The sequence below is a fragment of the Osmia bicornis genome, chromosome 12 (genome assembly GCF_907164935.1).
Source record: "Osmia bicornis bicornis chromosome 12, iOsmBic2.1, whole genome shotgun sequence".
NCBI lineage: Eukaryota > Metazoa > Arthropoda > Insecta > Hymenoptera > Megachilidae > Osmia > Osmia bicornis.
The window spans coordinates 3853330-3868851 of record NC_060227.1 but is presented as its reverse complement, the minus strand read 5'-3'; the positions used below and the strand labels follow the sequence as shown (position 1 = coordinate 3868851).

Genomic DNA, 15522 nt, shown 5'->3' with positions numbered 1-15522 from the left:
TAATAAAACGATTCAAATATTTTACAATATTTTATACGATGCGACAACATTTTATAGCATCATTTCATATTTTACTTTTCCCCATGTTACTCTGTCACTGTCAACTTTTCATTAATGAGCAACACAACAAAATTTCAAACAATTTGAATAACTTTTGTACACCCTTTTACCTCGCACTGAGTTGGTGTCGATCAAGTTGTTTGAGTATCACGTAATACCAAGAATCATATAACATCGTCTATAATCGTTAATATTAATTTTTTAATATGTACAATACGCTAATTTTGATTGCAATGAAATATATGCTTTGATTTCAATTTCCTTTTAAGATTAAACATATGAATTATACCATTTAATTAATTTAACACCATTGCACTTTCAGTTTATAATATAGATAATTATTATCAATTTGCTTATAGACGTCATAAAAATAAAACATTCATTATTTTATATAACAAAACAAATCAGAAAATCCTGTTACATACATACCATGTTGCACAGGAAAACCGCATTTTAAGGAAACGATTTCCGGAGCGCGCGATTTAAATCTTAAATGACTGAACGAACAACTGATCACATGACCACAAATAGTTCAAAAGCAGTAAAAGGTTATTACCTCTTGATTCTTTTTGTAATGTAATAAATATTAATATAAACAATCTTTACTGTTAGATAATACTTGCTTTGTATCTTTATTTGTGTGAATTTGTGGTTAAGTAATTAATTTCCCGCCCAATTGTCTAATTGCAAGGCTTAAATATGATGCTACGGAATTCATTTGTACCGAAACGGTAGATTTGTTTTGGCATAGAAAATTTATCATTTTTGATACACCTTGTACAGTGTATCAAGCAGAGTAAGCTTCCTTGAGGAAAATAACGATGTAAAGGAGGAGGCCCCATATACATATATATATTTATTAATTAAAAATTATATTATTTTATTTTTAAATCACTTTTAATATTAATATCGTAAAATTTAAGATTCTAAGAATTCTTACTTTTCCTATATTGCCATTTTCTCTAAAAAAGCCTACTCTACTTGATACTATATGTACAATTAAATTCAGTGTTTATTTAATATTAAAAACACTGTTGTAAATGTATGATTCTTGATATGTATGATACTTTCTAATACTGCACTACCTTATAAAGATGCAATTCACATATATAATACAAGATTCTAATTGTAACAATTTTTAAAACAAGAAGAACGTTGTAAAATAAATACACTTTACTTACAACAACAAACACCTTTATCAAAAGATTGAACAAAACGTGTTTTTAAACAAGAGCCAGTCTTTTCAGAGAATCAGTGAAGATACTAAATAAAATTTGTTTTTTTTTTTCTTTCGACTAGTTTAAGAGCAGATCTATTCAAGCTGAGCATAATACAAATAGCGATCGACATCTGCTTCATCCATGCGACAAAGGTTAAGTACAGTATGTTATAATTGTTCTTTAATTTCATAATATTAAAATTTCTATTGCTGGTTCTAATATTCTTTTCCTTGAAGATTTCTTTACAGTTAATGATGAATAATATGATATTGATTTGTATTAAGTTGTTGCATATGACCAATTTTGAAACATCGAAAATTTAGTAGGATTTAATTACATAAAAATGGAGCTTATTTGATAAATTGTTCAGAATTATGCACCTGACATCATACTAAAAAATTATTAAAATCATTCTATTTTAGTACCAATATCAAATACTATATTAACTACATAGCTGTTTACATACAATCCACACAATGTTGTCTAGGTTATTCATAAATGTAAGATTAAAAAGTATAGGAAATATTTTCCTATTGAACACTCCCTTACATAAAAGTCACCAACAGTATAAATTACATTATAATCTGATTGTATATAACAATCTTAGTTTCATAACCCTACCTTTATGAATAACCCAGATAGATGGGTAATTTTGTTACTGGCATATCAATCTTAAGTTTAAAATTTAATGAAAAATGCTTCATATAAACAGCTTTACAGCTTAGTATTATCCATTAGCAAATATCCAGAATATAAGAAATATTTTATTCCTGTACTGGTAATATTTTCATATTGAACATGGCTTACACCTGAACATTGGTGTAACTAGATAGAGCTAAATTCTAAAATACCAAAATTATTGAATTTGGAGCTCCTAAAATTCTAGAATCCCAACATTCTACAATTCTAAAATTCTAGTTATGTTACACCAATGCACCTGAAATATCTTAAAACGAACCATTCAGTATGCAACAACTTAATAGTTTGTCATAATTGAACTTACTCATTTTATGACACTCATCGTTATTCCAGTGGTAAAAAGATGCATTAAAGAATCATACATTAAATATCTGAAAGCATTACTGATTACTTCTAATTCACTGGTAGATCATTCTCATCGATTCTGTTGTTTTTCCTCCAAATGCGTCCACTGATCATGTTTTTGTGGGCTAGCATCCGATTGTTTGATCTCTTGACTCACGTCTGAACCATCTGATTCTTTAGCTTCGTTTGATTTATATTCAGAAACATAAATAACTTGTTTCTCAACATTTCCTTTTTTATTGGATTTCATAATGTCGGTTCGCCTAGGAGGAACAGGAGGCTTCTTAGAAGCAGCCTTACCGTTTGAAACCGTTTTCAATTCATTCTGCGCCAACCTGTTCTCTTTACTTTCTTTCGTTTCGTCGTTCCCATCCTCTTGTAGCTTTCCACCATTAGCAGAGAGTTTGATTTCCGTGATGTAAGTCATCTTTTGCGGCATCGGTGTGCTAGGTAACGGAGGTCGATGATCAAAGTCCTGCGTATTGTAATCCATCGACTCGCCAACCAACCCGCTGTCCTCACTGTTCTCACCACTGGACACACTGATATTATTTATATTGCGCCGGTCTTCGCGATCGAACAAACTTTTATTGCTTATCGTCACACCAGAACCAAACTCGTACTCGTCCTCATCTTCATCGTTCTCCCTATTTATTCTCTGATTAGTGGAAATTTCGATCACTCGTCTGGACTTCAATCTTTCTTCATCTTTCAAAGTTGCACCAGAAGTGTAGGACATCGGGTTTGATTCTTCCTCGTTGTTGCCTTTCATCGAGTCTGAATCTTGCAAAGGTATTGGTGTTGATGATCTTTTCGTAGAATAAGATCTTTTCTGACAATTGTCATGACGATTTCCATTATCCTCGCACGCAGGACATACTCTTGTGACGTGAATCTTTGTCATAGGTTCTTCCTCAACCATTTTCTTACCCACATATGAAATTTTACTATTCGATAATTCATGCTTAGAAGATTCTGGGAAGGTTGAAGGTTTCTCTGAAGACATTTCAAAATGCTTCAAAACTTTACTGAACTCTGTATTTATTACTTTATCATCTTCATCTGATAACTGTTGATCCACTGGTATACTATCATTATTAAGGTCTTCAGGTAAGGATGCTTCCTGTTTGAACTGTAATTCTAGTTCTTCCAAAGTAGGACTTTTGATGACAGTACCATCATTAACGATTCTAGCCAATGAATTGTCTTCATCTGGATTGAACATTCTCTCGGTATGAATAAATTCTTCTGTAAGTCGTTTACTTAGAGGAAGATTGTAGAGTTCAATGCTAGTTTCATCATCTTTTTTTTCATCAGAGGTGTCATCTTTTAATTGAATTTCTACAGAAGATTTGGGTCGTTCGTTGCTTTTCTTTCTAACTCTTGATTTCTTTGATTTTTCTTCTCCGTCTTGTTTCTTACGCCAAACGTTCTCTAGGGTACCCCATTCGTTAGATTTTTTTAGCAACCGTCTATCAAAGGTGTCCATTTGATCAAGTTTAGTTAGATCTTCTGTAGACTCATTGATATCTTCCGGTGGAAGAGGTGCTTTGCGCTTTTTTGTGCCTGTGTCCGTCATGTCAAGGCTTTGTGCTCTTTCAAGAGTTGCTGATGTCTTGCATTCGTACTTGGACAGATCTCCTAAACTTGCCGCCTTTCTATAAACATCATCTTCGTCATCTTCGTCGTCGTTCGTCTCAGGTACAGGTGTCTGATGAATAGTAATGTTAGTAGAATTTAATTCAATGGTCGTAAAGCTATTCTGTATTTCACTATCAGTGTCAGATTCAGAATGTCTTCCATCGATTATCAAGGTCTCCATTTTTTGTTCTCCATGTGTTTCTGTATTTTCACGTACTTTGTTTACATAATCTGATAAAGATTCTGTGAAATCGCTGATGCTATTAATTTCATACTCTTTCTTTATAACAGAATCCTTCTTCACTGTAATTTGTTCAGCCTCCAAATTGCTTGTTGGAGGTGGTGGAGCTTTTCTTTTATTTTTCTGCTGATTCTTTGAATCTTCAGTTTCTACTGACTCAATGTCTTTTTGAGCATTCAACAGTTCAGAACTGTTTTTTCTGTTCCTTCGAGCAGCCATGGCTGCATTGTGCACTTCCGCAGGTACTTCCTGTGGAATATGAATTGTAGCATCTCCACTTTTTTTACCTTTATCTAATGTGTCTACACTGCACATATCAAAAAGATCCGTTTTCTCCTTGGGTCTACTTAATACTTGGGAATTTTGTTGTCGTTGAGCTTCTTCCTTTTTATCGCTTTTACTTGTGTTGGATAAATATTTTTCTTTGTCTAACTTCTTTGAGTGTCTTCTTTCTAGGTTTGTATTATGCTCATTTTGATTTTCAATGCGATGAACAGTTCCGTCCAGAGCAGGTAGAACCTTGATACCAAATTTATGGTGATTGCTTTTTGACTCTTCGTGCCGTTTCTCAAATGGTTGTTTGCCAGGTGTAGATTTGGAAGATTTTAAGGTTGAATTCATAGTTGAGTAATTGGAACTGATGGATTCGTTTGGGTCTACTATGAATAATCTTTTTGCAACGCTCTTTGATTGGGAGAGTTCTGGGATTGATTGACTTCTATACAAAGGGTGGCAAATTCTTGCTGCGCTTGGACCAACGCTTTTCTTCAAAAGAGTGGTCGGTTTTGATCCAATCCCACCGCTTTCTACTTCAAGCTTTACGTCATATGGCGAAGCGTAACTTAAGATCGTTAATGCGTCTTCGTACACCATATTTCGAAAACTAATTTTCACACTGGCTATGCGGTCACCTGTAAATATATAAATTACAGTTTCTTTTTACGTTATGCTATATAGTACTGATGAGAATATATAAAAAAAAGAAAAATAAGAGATTGATTGTAATATAGTTAAATGGAATTAACATGGTAATTACTAACCAGGATGTATTTTCCCAGATTCTGATGCAGGTCCACGATGTAAGAGATCTTTAACGAAAATTCCTTCTCTCATATTACCACAAATATTAAATCCCAGTCCTGTGAAATCTCGGCTTTTCAAGTTAACTTCGCTGATTCTTGTAGCTTTTGGCTGCACAAAAAAATTATTAATTATATTAACAGAACTTTTTAACTTTAAATACAGAAATATGATATAATATAGTATTAGTATTAGTACTTTACCAATGCCAATACTATGCTATTCCTTATTCTACTAATACTGATACTATACTACACTAACTAAAAATAATATATTGAACGAAATAAATGTTTCCGAAATGAAACTTTATAATTCGACTCATACACTGTGGACTTCCTCTTCGTCAAGAAACATAAGGACACGTATCACAAATGGCTAGCTTAACTGTTCATGCAACCAAATTTGGTCGTGAACAATACACGGTGCGTTTTGAATGTTGAAACGTATAATTTATAATCATTGCGGATTTCTTTTAAGGAAAACATTTCTGTAAAGTTCACACGTACTTAACACCCGCACGAGTGTTGGTAGATTTTTTCAAACTCAGAAATCAATCTTTTTCCCTGACTTTTGTATGACACTCGAATCTTTGCTTTTCCTGTATATTTTATCATTAATTTTATTAATTTTTTCTTTAAATATCAGGTTCTTAAAATAACTCTTTAATCTTTAAACAAATCTATCATAAGCCAAGTCAGCTGTTACTTCTTAACATCAATGATTAATCTTTCTGTATTTGAAACAGGCATCCAAGATCACCTATACAAAGTAAAAATTATAATTAAATAAATGTTAGATTTGTAAAACGTGGGTCTAAAGAAACCAGGCAATAATCTACAAGTATTAATACATATAATAATTTCAGAATTGTATAAAACTTCAAAAAGAAAAATGAGAAAGGACTTACTCCGAGACAGGAATCGTCGAGAGTTTTTCGCTTATCATTGCGGTTAGTTGAACCAAGTCCCAAGGATGTCCAAGAAGTAGACCATCGTGCAGAATCTTTACCTGGGGTATCCCCAGATGTCATAGATATCGCCCCTTCTCGTGTTCGGTTAGTTGGAGATGTTGTGACATCCTTGAAACAAGGATTGTCGAACGCATATGCCTCCTCGACGATTTCTGGGTCTGTCACCAGTACCAAGTGTTTTCCTGAAAATATTTATTCGCTGTTGTTACATTAATTAAAACCATTTAGTTAGAACGATTAATGTGGTAATAACAGATTTTAACTCACAAAAAGAAAAAGTATGTGATATATATATCTTCTGCAAGATCATTTTTAAACTTCTTTTTAAAATATTAAGATTTTGTAAATTTATATTAGATGATATACAAATTAATGTGGCGCCTTTTATTAGGTATGATTTCAAATTTAATTACCTTCCCGCGCTTTATGCATTTGAAACGCTATCGATAAATGAATCAAGATTAATAATTAAAACTACTACAATTTTGTAGAAATGAATCTGAATTTTAATACATGTAAATACATGAATTATAAATATCTACAATATTTCATTTGTTTCAACGCACTGAAAAAGTGATGTAACGAAGTGTTAAAGTGTAATACCTAAAAATAATTTAACATGGTTAATAACACTTTTCATAGTTATTCATGCTTATTTGAAATCCTTGTGGTTCGTTTATGCTAGTTACTGCTTGAATCGTCTGATTCCGCTTACTTGTGCCCATTTAAGTTCATTTATTATGCGTAGACGAATGTTAATAAGTGTTAAGAAAGTTTAAATCTAAAATGATGGAAAGAACACGGAGATTTTCGTGTTAACACTAATGTAACATTTTACATTTAAAAAAAAAATAATCTAATCTGAAACTAATATTTCAGACGTGTTATTTTTTTTCACCTGTAATTTATATCGTGCAAATGGTGATATCATCATACGAATTTATACTTATTTAGTCTGTTTAGCATATTCTTATATATGTACATGTGATATGTTTTAGCACCCATCCCAAGAAATATGCATTTCAATATTAATTCCAAAGTGTATTCAATATTACATTTTGAGTGTAAATAATTGTTTATCTTATTACAGTAACATTTTAATTAATTTTAATACGTTAATTGCTACAATGAGTGTGGTCACAAAAAATAATTAGTAAGGATATCGTCATTTAATTTTTTAAATATTTCGTATAATTAATTATGGTAATGATTATTTTTAACACATTTACTTCACTCATTCATTCTAAGCACCTGGATACTGTACCAGTGTTATTTCCTTATCGTTATAATATTTACTTCCTATTATCTATTTTCTATTTCACGAGATAACGACTTATGTCAATTAACAAAAACCTCGTGGTGCGTATTAGTGACATTTCGAAATACTGATTATATAAAAAATCAAGTACGATTTTTTGTATTAGAAACAAAAGTTTATGCAAATAAGTATTTAATTAACTAGTTTGATCAGTAATCAATGCTAAATATCTGATCACGCGATATCACTTGCTACATAGCCGGTGCTAAATGTCCGATCACGCGATATCGCGTATTCTATCGCCTACGTTTAACCGCTGTGGCACATAGCCATTACCTGCTTATCGTACACTACACGTACGTGTTAAGACAAATAAGTACACTAAATAGGTAATACAAAAAATGTACAACTCTTATTTTTTATATAATATATTTACCAAAACAAGATTACACCTTCAGTATTAATTTAAAAAATGTAAGTGTTAATAAATAATTTTTTGAAAATTTTGAAAATGATAGAAATAATATATATTATCAATATTTTTTAATTGGTGGATTCTGCGAATTCTACCTTTAACCTTTCTAGCGTTAATTACTGTTTGTATTAAATGTTTTCAATTACAATAGAATCCCTATTATCTGAGCGTTGATTATCTCAGGTTACATTTATCCGGTATAAGGTAACTCGATCCACCGAGTAACATCATTTTCAACGGATATAATTACATGATACTATTATACAATGATATTGAGTGGGTAAGGGTTTAATAAGGTTATATTTAGAGGTTAAGGTTATTTTAAAAACAAAGTTTCTTTTTATAAGCTGCCTCTTATCAATTATGATTTCGAATTTAAATATCTTCCCGCGCTTTTGAAAAACGTGAAACAAGATAAATCTTCAATTTCTGTTTTCTTGAAACACTAAATTAATTTGTACACCTAGTATAACAAATTTTGTCCAACACATAAATAAATTATGGTTATTTAGAATATAAAATTATGTATATTTTATGTCTTTTATTTTCAAGTATTTTAAAAAAATTATTTTCCAATATATTACTCTATTACTTCATTTAAAAACCAGCGAAATTACAATTTCAAAAAATAATTAAAAATTGCATGGGCCTTACCAGTTATATGTTAAAAACAAAGGAAGACTAGTCAGTTAGATAATATTGATTATGCAACACAGTAACTAATTCTGTGGCCGAACATTTAATACTATTTCACTAAGCAGAAGTAAAGATTATTTGTTGAACGAGTTTTCATTTGTAAAAATCGTTACAGGTTATTACATAATCCAAGTCAAAGCTTCCACTATGTATTTGTTATATGTCACGGTGTATAAATATAAAATTTGCATCGATTAGACACATGTAACGCGAAATTATTTTAAAATCAAACATATTTAAAAATAATTTTTCATTCCAATTCCTATTAGTAATCGTACAGAACTCATAACAAAATTTACATCGTACATCTACAATTTAAATTTCTGCTAAACGGGTACGACCGTAATTATATAACCATTGCTTGCTATTATTGGTGTTTAAGCTCATACAAAGAAAAAAACACTCTGGAAATAAATGTATTTTATAGCTCGTATATCTTCCAAGTTTTTAATTAAAAAAAAAAGAAAAAATAGAAGTATATGGCCTATTCTGGTTCCACATGCGTCACATTCCAACGAAGCAACGCAATGACAACCAGAGCCGCATCTAGCACCGGGCAGACGGGTCACTTGCCCCGGGCCCCGCGCTCAGACGCTTTTATATTTTGCAAAAGTTAATTGAATTAAATATTAATAATTAAATTATCAAATTTTTTAACTTATTTGTAAAACCACATTGCTTGTATAGGATATAAAAATCGAATCGGTATAACTGTAAATTAAGCTAAACTAAAAATGTAGCTTTCCGAATTATAGATTTTGAGGTTATGTTTCCAGTTAGATGATATCAAGTCCTAAAGACCCTAGTTCTAATGACAGAAGGTATCATCCAGGTGTGATTTTTAATGTTTATTGACAAAATTCAGTAGAAAAATAAATTTTAAAACAAAAATAACAACAGAAATGTAAATTATTAATTCGTTTCAAATGTTTTATGACAGGTATCATCCCAAAACTTGTATTAATAATTGAATTTGACATTTCGGTTATACTTATAAAAAATTATTTTTAATTTTATAAATAAACAAAATGAATAAAAAAGAAAGTTTGTGGAAAGACTGTATTTGAATTCTTTCTAACCTTCATGGTAGAAAGCATGAATGTTACAACACTTCTGAGAAAACAATTTACATAATTTATCTCTAAATGACGCAAAAATTTCAAAACTTCCAAGCATCTGCCCTTATATAGAGGGTAATTTGTAAATAAAAAGAATCTTGTTACATTTTCGAAAGATTTCATTATAATTAGAGTTGGGGCCCTCTGTTTATAAAAGCTGGCCCAACACACGGAATGCATTTTTCCGTAAGAAATATTCGATGTTGTAGGCCGTAAACATCATTCTACAAATAGCGATTCCAATGTACCGTGCAAGAGACTTTCGTGTCCCATCGTGTTTCTCGAGTGGCACTCCAAGGTCTACCTTTTGCGTGTGGATATACGCATCAATTGCGACGCAATAGCGAAAAGGATTAACGTGCAACGCACGCTGACGAGCTTGTACGAGACGATAACGAGCGTTACATTTTTCTTAACACGTCAACATCATGCAGACGCTTCCATCGCTGTATCTAATGTATCCGCGATGATTTGACTAACGGTTCCTTCAAAAATCTTGCAGTTCAACATTCGTTACGCTCCTCTCTCGCATCCTCGATAGAACGTGCCATTTTGAGTAACAGGATGTTTCGGCCGATAAATTCCATTCATTGGTACACGCTGATTCGTTACATAATTACATAGTTATTCATCGACTTTCAATCGTTCGCTTGAAAAATACATGATTAATTTATTGTGTCTCGTGTTGGGGCGGAGGTTGCATCGATGTCTCTCCAGAAATGTTGCAGACAAGTAAAGAATGCGTAGGAATAAATTCCAATTTGTTGTGCAAGATATTCCGGTATTTTCTGTGCCGGTAAAGTATGACAATTAGTTGGTAAACGTGACAAATCGTTGCCCTCGATGATAAAATATCAGTCATTCTTCGAAAGGAACAAACTACTTAGTTGTCGCAACGTTTACGAATAAGCTCGAGCACGACAACTAGAGCGCGCTCGAGCGAACAGGACCGCGGACGTAAACCACAACGATCTGTCATTTGCGGGTTTCAACGCACAGCTTGCCGGTAGTTAGGATTTTGAAAAAAAAAATATAGAAATGAATTCCAGATCTCACCCTTGTGTCTACGCCACTGTTTGTAAAGGAGCGCAGCAACGAGCAGCAGGAGAATTGTTGTAAGGAAAGTACCGATCACAGCCCCTGCCACGCTTCCTGCCCCGAAACAGGTATCCCGTGGCTCGTCCTCCATTGCTCCTTCTTAAATTCTCCTTCGATGCATTTCCAACCTGATCGTTGCAACTTATCCGCGTTTCTTCTCACTGGAATATCCGTGTTAAACCTTCAAACGAACCGTGGTACGCACTGTTCACCGTGACTCCATTCGATGTGCATAAGGAGACATTATTTTCACTTGGCGAGTCGTTGCCCTTTACCGAAGAATCACTACCACGATCGGAGACCGTCCTACTGCTGTGACACCGTGCACAGTACTAAGAGAAAAAAAGAAGAAAACCGAGAAAGAAAGAGAGAGAACGGACCCATGGATCGAGTAAAACAGGTAGCTGCGCAACAGGTGCTTCTGCACGAGGTGGGGATTTACCGAGGGCCGGGGACAGGAGTGGAACGAGTATGCGAAGAATGGTAGGGGAATCTGGCATTCCTTCACCGTTTCAGAGTTGACCGTATTCCTCATACCCAGCCTAAAAGCACCGCGTGAATGTAACCCGTAGGCGTGTAAAGAAACGATTCCTATATGGATTAATTTCCATACAGCGGAAACACCGCTATCGTTACGGATCGTGTATAAAAAGAATACTACTTTAACAAAAAATGTCAGTACTCGATGATTAGGTTTAACGATATCTTCAAATAAGCTCGATTATTGTCACGTGATTTTAAACGATAATAAAATACCTAACGACGCTATGAATCTTCTAAGCAATTGATGATTAAATTAAACGAGCATTTATTAAACCCGATTACTTCGAGCGTGTCATAATGCACCGTTTTCTATGCGATTCTTGCTAATTTATATGTATTAGATCTCGGTCTAGTTTCTATACACCGGAAATTCTCAAGTGTAAAATTATAATTAGGAATCTATTGAAACTCGTGAACTTTTTTTCCTAATCGCACGCTAAATTTACATAATTAATGATCAATCAAATTGAAAATGAATTATAAAGTTATACAGATTACAAAATTAATTAAATTTATTTATACAATTATTTCATCTTCTGTTTTTTTAAACTGTATTTTAAAATTTAAATAAGATAATTCAATTTCATTGCACTGTAACGTGTGTAAAGTAATAAAAATAACAGTATTATAACTTACACCTATATCAATCATTTCAAATTTCGCGCCAATAAACTAACAATAAATTTTTATTTTATAAAGCATTGAATATTGTTGAAGTAGCTTTATATTATTATAAGTTTTCACTGTTTTACACAATTGTACGTGTGGTTTATTGCATATCAATTAATTCTACACGCATAATAAAAATAATCTACTATTATCAACCGAGTTTCTAACGCTGTTGAGGTTAAGTAATTGACTTCAGTTGACCTGCTCGAGTCTAGACATAACCTGTAAAACAACAATTGCAAAATGTAATTGAAATGCATGTATATATATATATTAAAAGCGTTACAATAAATATATCATATGAAATCGTCAATTTTGGAAATGAATTACGCTGCTTGAATTACAATATTCATGAATATAGCCGTGAAAAAGAAACGTAAAAGAGGTGTTATAACCTAGTTCAGTTTATTATTTAGACATCATGACGCTTATACCTAAAGATTTAACAAAACTGCTGGATATCCTCGAAGAGGAGAATCTAGATACGAGTTTGGAAAATCTTTGTAATCAGTTACATCAAGTATTTCCGAAAGAAGATCGGTTCAAAGTAGGAATGACATTGGTTCTTCTGTTACAACACATAGACTTGTTACCAAAAAATGTTCAGCGTATAATAGCAGTGGCGTTATTATTTGATCTATATAGAGGAGAACCTCTGACCTCTACACCTTTTGCACCAGTTTTTATTCAGGTTTTAAAACCACAGGAAGATACAAATAATGGAGTACCAAAGACTAACTTTTCAGGACATATACCAGTCTTATCACAATGTGAGAAAAACTTGTTAATAAATTTATTGGGGTACAATCAGAAAGATATTTTGAAGAAAACTCCAAGACAAATTGTGGATGAATTATATTTTGTGTCTGTACCACCCATTGATTTAAATAATTTACAAGTACAACTGACAGAGCGTCATTCAGAATTGCCAGCTATTGCTAAATGTGGAAATCCTGTGATTTTACCTGATATGGATCACTCTAAAGTAACAGAAATCGATAAAAACACTGCTAAGAGTATAACAGAAGTTTTAATTTCTAACGATCCACCATTGTGTAGTCAGAGTTATCGTCCTGAATTTTTAAGACTTGCACCACCACTTTATCGTTCAGTTGATGAACTATCATGGTTCAATGTTACAGAACCTTCTCAATTCACAATCGAATACGACACTAATATGTGTGTTTCGAATTGTGCCGGTGCGGAAGCACGAAGGTTAATGGGCAAAGCATTTAAAAGTGTACTCACATTACAGCAACAACAACACCTTGTTAATGAACTAGATAGAGATCCCAAATTGGTGTATCACATTGGCCTTACACCTGGAAAATTACCAGATTTGGTAGAAAATAATCCCTTGATCGCGATCGAGGTTTTATTAAAACTTATGCAATCAAGTCAAATAACAGAATATTTCAGCGTTTTGGTAAATATGGAAATGTCCCTTCATTCGATGGAAGTGGTCAATAGATTAACTACTACCGTAGATTTACCAACGGAATTTGTCCATTTGTATATTAGCAATTGTATTTCTACTTGTGAAACTATAAAGGATCGTTACATGCAGAATCGTTTAGTACGTTTGGTTTGCGTCTTTCTGCAATCTTTGATTAGAAATAAAATTATAAATGTAAAGGAACTTTTTATTGAAGTACAAGCTTTTTGCATAGAATTTAGTCGCATTAGAGAAGCTGCTGCTCTTTTTCGTCTTCTGAAGCAGCTTGAATCTGGTGATATAGGTGGATTGAATACACCATCTAATAACAATAAATTAGACATGTGTTAATATAATTAACATTTAATTTTTCAAGTATTTGGTAAAAGATTAACAGACTACCAAAGTTTCTATTCTTGTTGATTTATTAAATTACAACAAATTAAGACATGAATAGTGTTTCACAGAGTTTTTTTAAAAGTGAAATTATAAATTTAATATTGCCTTTATACCCACTTTTAACTTTAACTCATTTATTTTTTATTAATCGTGAAAATATCAGCACGATCAATTTATACTTCTGTTCAAGGAATTAAAAGATGAAATGTTTTCTTTTTTATAAAAATTTACATTAAATATATTTATTTACATGTCACCGTATTTTACGGAAGTAAATAAAATACCTGTATATTATCATCGTGGGTGTACTATTAATAATAATAAGTTGTAAAAATCGTACTTAGACCGTTCTTATCTGATTCATATAAAATGTTTTTTATTAGCATTAAGACATATTCTATAATACACTATACACTTATTTCTTTAAAATAAGATACAATATATAATATACTTTTACAGATCATACAATTTGTACTATAAAAGTAAAGCAGATAAAATATATTTTTTCTAATTTAAATATAAAATCTATACTGAATTCTATTAAGTGTACAAATTAATTCAGTGCCTTATTCTTAATTAATCCAGGATCTCTACGAAATGAACACAGTTAATATTTTACAAATGCAGATGAATACCTATGTTTCAAAACACTACCTCGTTGATGTACTTATTACATCCTTTTCGTTTATTTCTGTATTAGTTTTTGAAGCATAATTAAAACTTTGAACTATTGAATTAGGTTGCTCTGTCCATAATTTGTATCCTTTTTTTGTAGGATACTTTTTAATACTTAAACATGTTAAACACGTCCATTTTACAGCCTTTTGTGGTTTTGAAACCAATCTTACTTTTGCTGTTTTACCAGGTATAAGTGGAGATTGACAGCATTTACAAATTGTCTTTTTTATATCAGATTCTCTTGAAAGAAAAAGAAATGACATAAAGTTATTATTTTATAAAAACAGATACATTTATTCACTTAAATAGTTCAATATATAAAACTCACATTCGTAAAACAGATTTCTTTGAGCATCCAATCATCACATTGCCATAAAATGATGCAGCTACTCTATTTTTTAGTGCCATTAGACGACTTGCCTGAATAACAGATTTTTCTTTAATTTTATTAATACACACATGTAATTATCAAAAATTATTATATTACCTGATATAAATAATTCATTCGTTCCAAGACATCTTTACCCTGACATAGTTTAGAATCTGAATCTACAAAAGTTATAGCATTATATTAAACATTTTTATATATATTGTACCTTAAAAACTTTAAAACGTTTATACTTAGAATAGAAATTTTATACTAACTCATATCTCTGATTAACTTCTATTGAAATTTCAGAAAAAATGAATTCGATTCACTTTTAAATACTACAACGTTAGAAAAAAGATTTTAAAATATTAATATTCAATGTTGTCATAAGTAGAGGGTAACAGGGGTCCCAGACACCCCAAGATGATAGATTGATATGCATAGACCAACACCGATGCATCGGGGTCCCTGACACCCCAATTTCAATAATATCCTTGTCATTTTGAATAACATTGTCAGCTGTGCGT

The 15522-nt window shown here is 32.0% G+C and overlaps 3 protein-coding genes across 4 annotated transcripts; 1 reads left to right on the top strand and 2 right to left on the bottom strand.

Annotated features, from left to right (window-relative positions):
- Window positions 1–1214: 1214 nt before the first annotated feature.
- On the bottom strand, window positions 1215–11913 carry LOC114871354. The gene is made up of 4 exons (XM_029177146.2): window positions 10860–11913; window positions 6194–6438; window positions 5247–5397; window positions 1215–5117 (listed from the first exon to the last, which is right to left on the bottom strand). The coding sequence occupies exons 1-4, from the start codon at window positions 10990–10992 to the stop codon at window positions 2395–2397; spliced, it is 3252 nt and encodes a 1083-aa protein (XP_029032979.2). The 5' UTR covers window positions 10993–11913; the 3' UTR covers window positions 1215–2394.
- Window positions 11914–12136: 223 nt separating this feature from the next.
- LOC114871356 (CCR4-NOT transcription complex subunit 11) lies at window positions 12137–14286 on the top strand. Its single transcript, XM_029177148.2, has one exon. The coding sequence runs from the start codon at window positions 12535–12537 to the stop codon at window positions 13897–13899; it is 1365 nt and encodes a 454-aa protein (XP_029032981.2). The 5' UTR covers window positions 12137–12534; the 3' UTR covers window positions 13900–14286.
- On the bottom strand, window positions 13739–15381 carry LOC114871359 (ribonuclease P protein subunit rpr2). 2 transcript variants are annotated; one of them, XM_029177151.2, is made up of 5 exons: window positions 15271–15381; window positions 15113–15174; window positions 14954–15045; window positions 14583–14865; window positions 13739–13870 (listed from the first exon to the last, which is right to left on the bottom strand). In XM_029177151.2, exons 1-4 carry the CDS (start codon window positions 15272–15274, stop codon window positions 14598–14600), a joined length of 426 nt encoding a protein of 141 aa, XP_029032984.1. In that variant the 5' UTR covers window positions 15275–15381; the 3' UTR covers window positions 13739–13870; window positions 14583–14597. The 2 variants fall into 2 exon arrangements, with proteins under 2 accessions (XP_029032984.1, XP_029032983.1); XM_029177150.2 differs by lacking the exon at window positions 13739–13870 and adding an exon at window positions 14307–14537 and having other exon boundaries at window positions 14602–14865.
- Window positions 15382–15522: the final 141 nt, after the last annotated feature.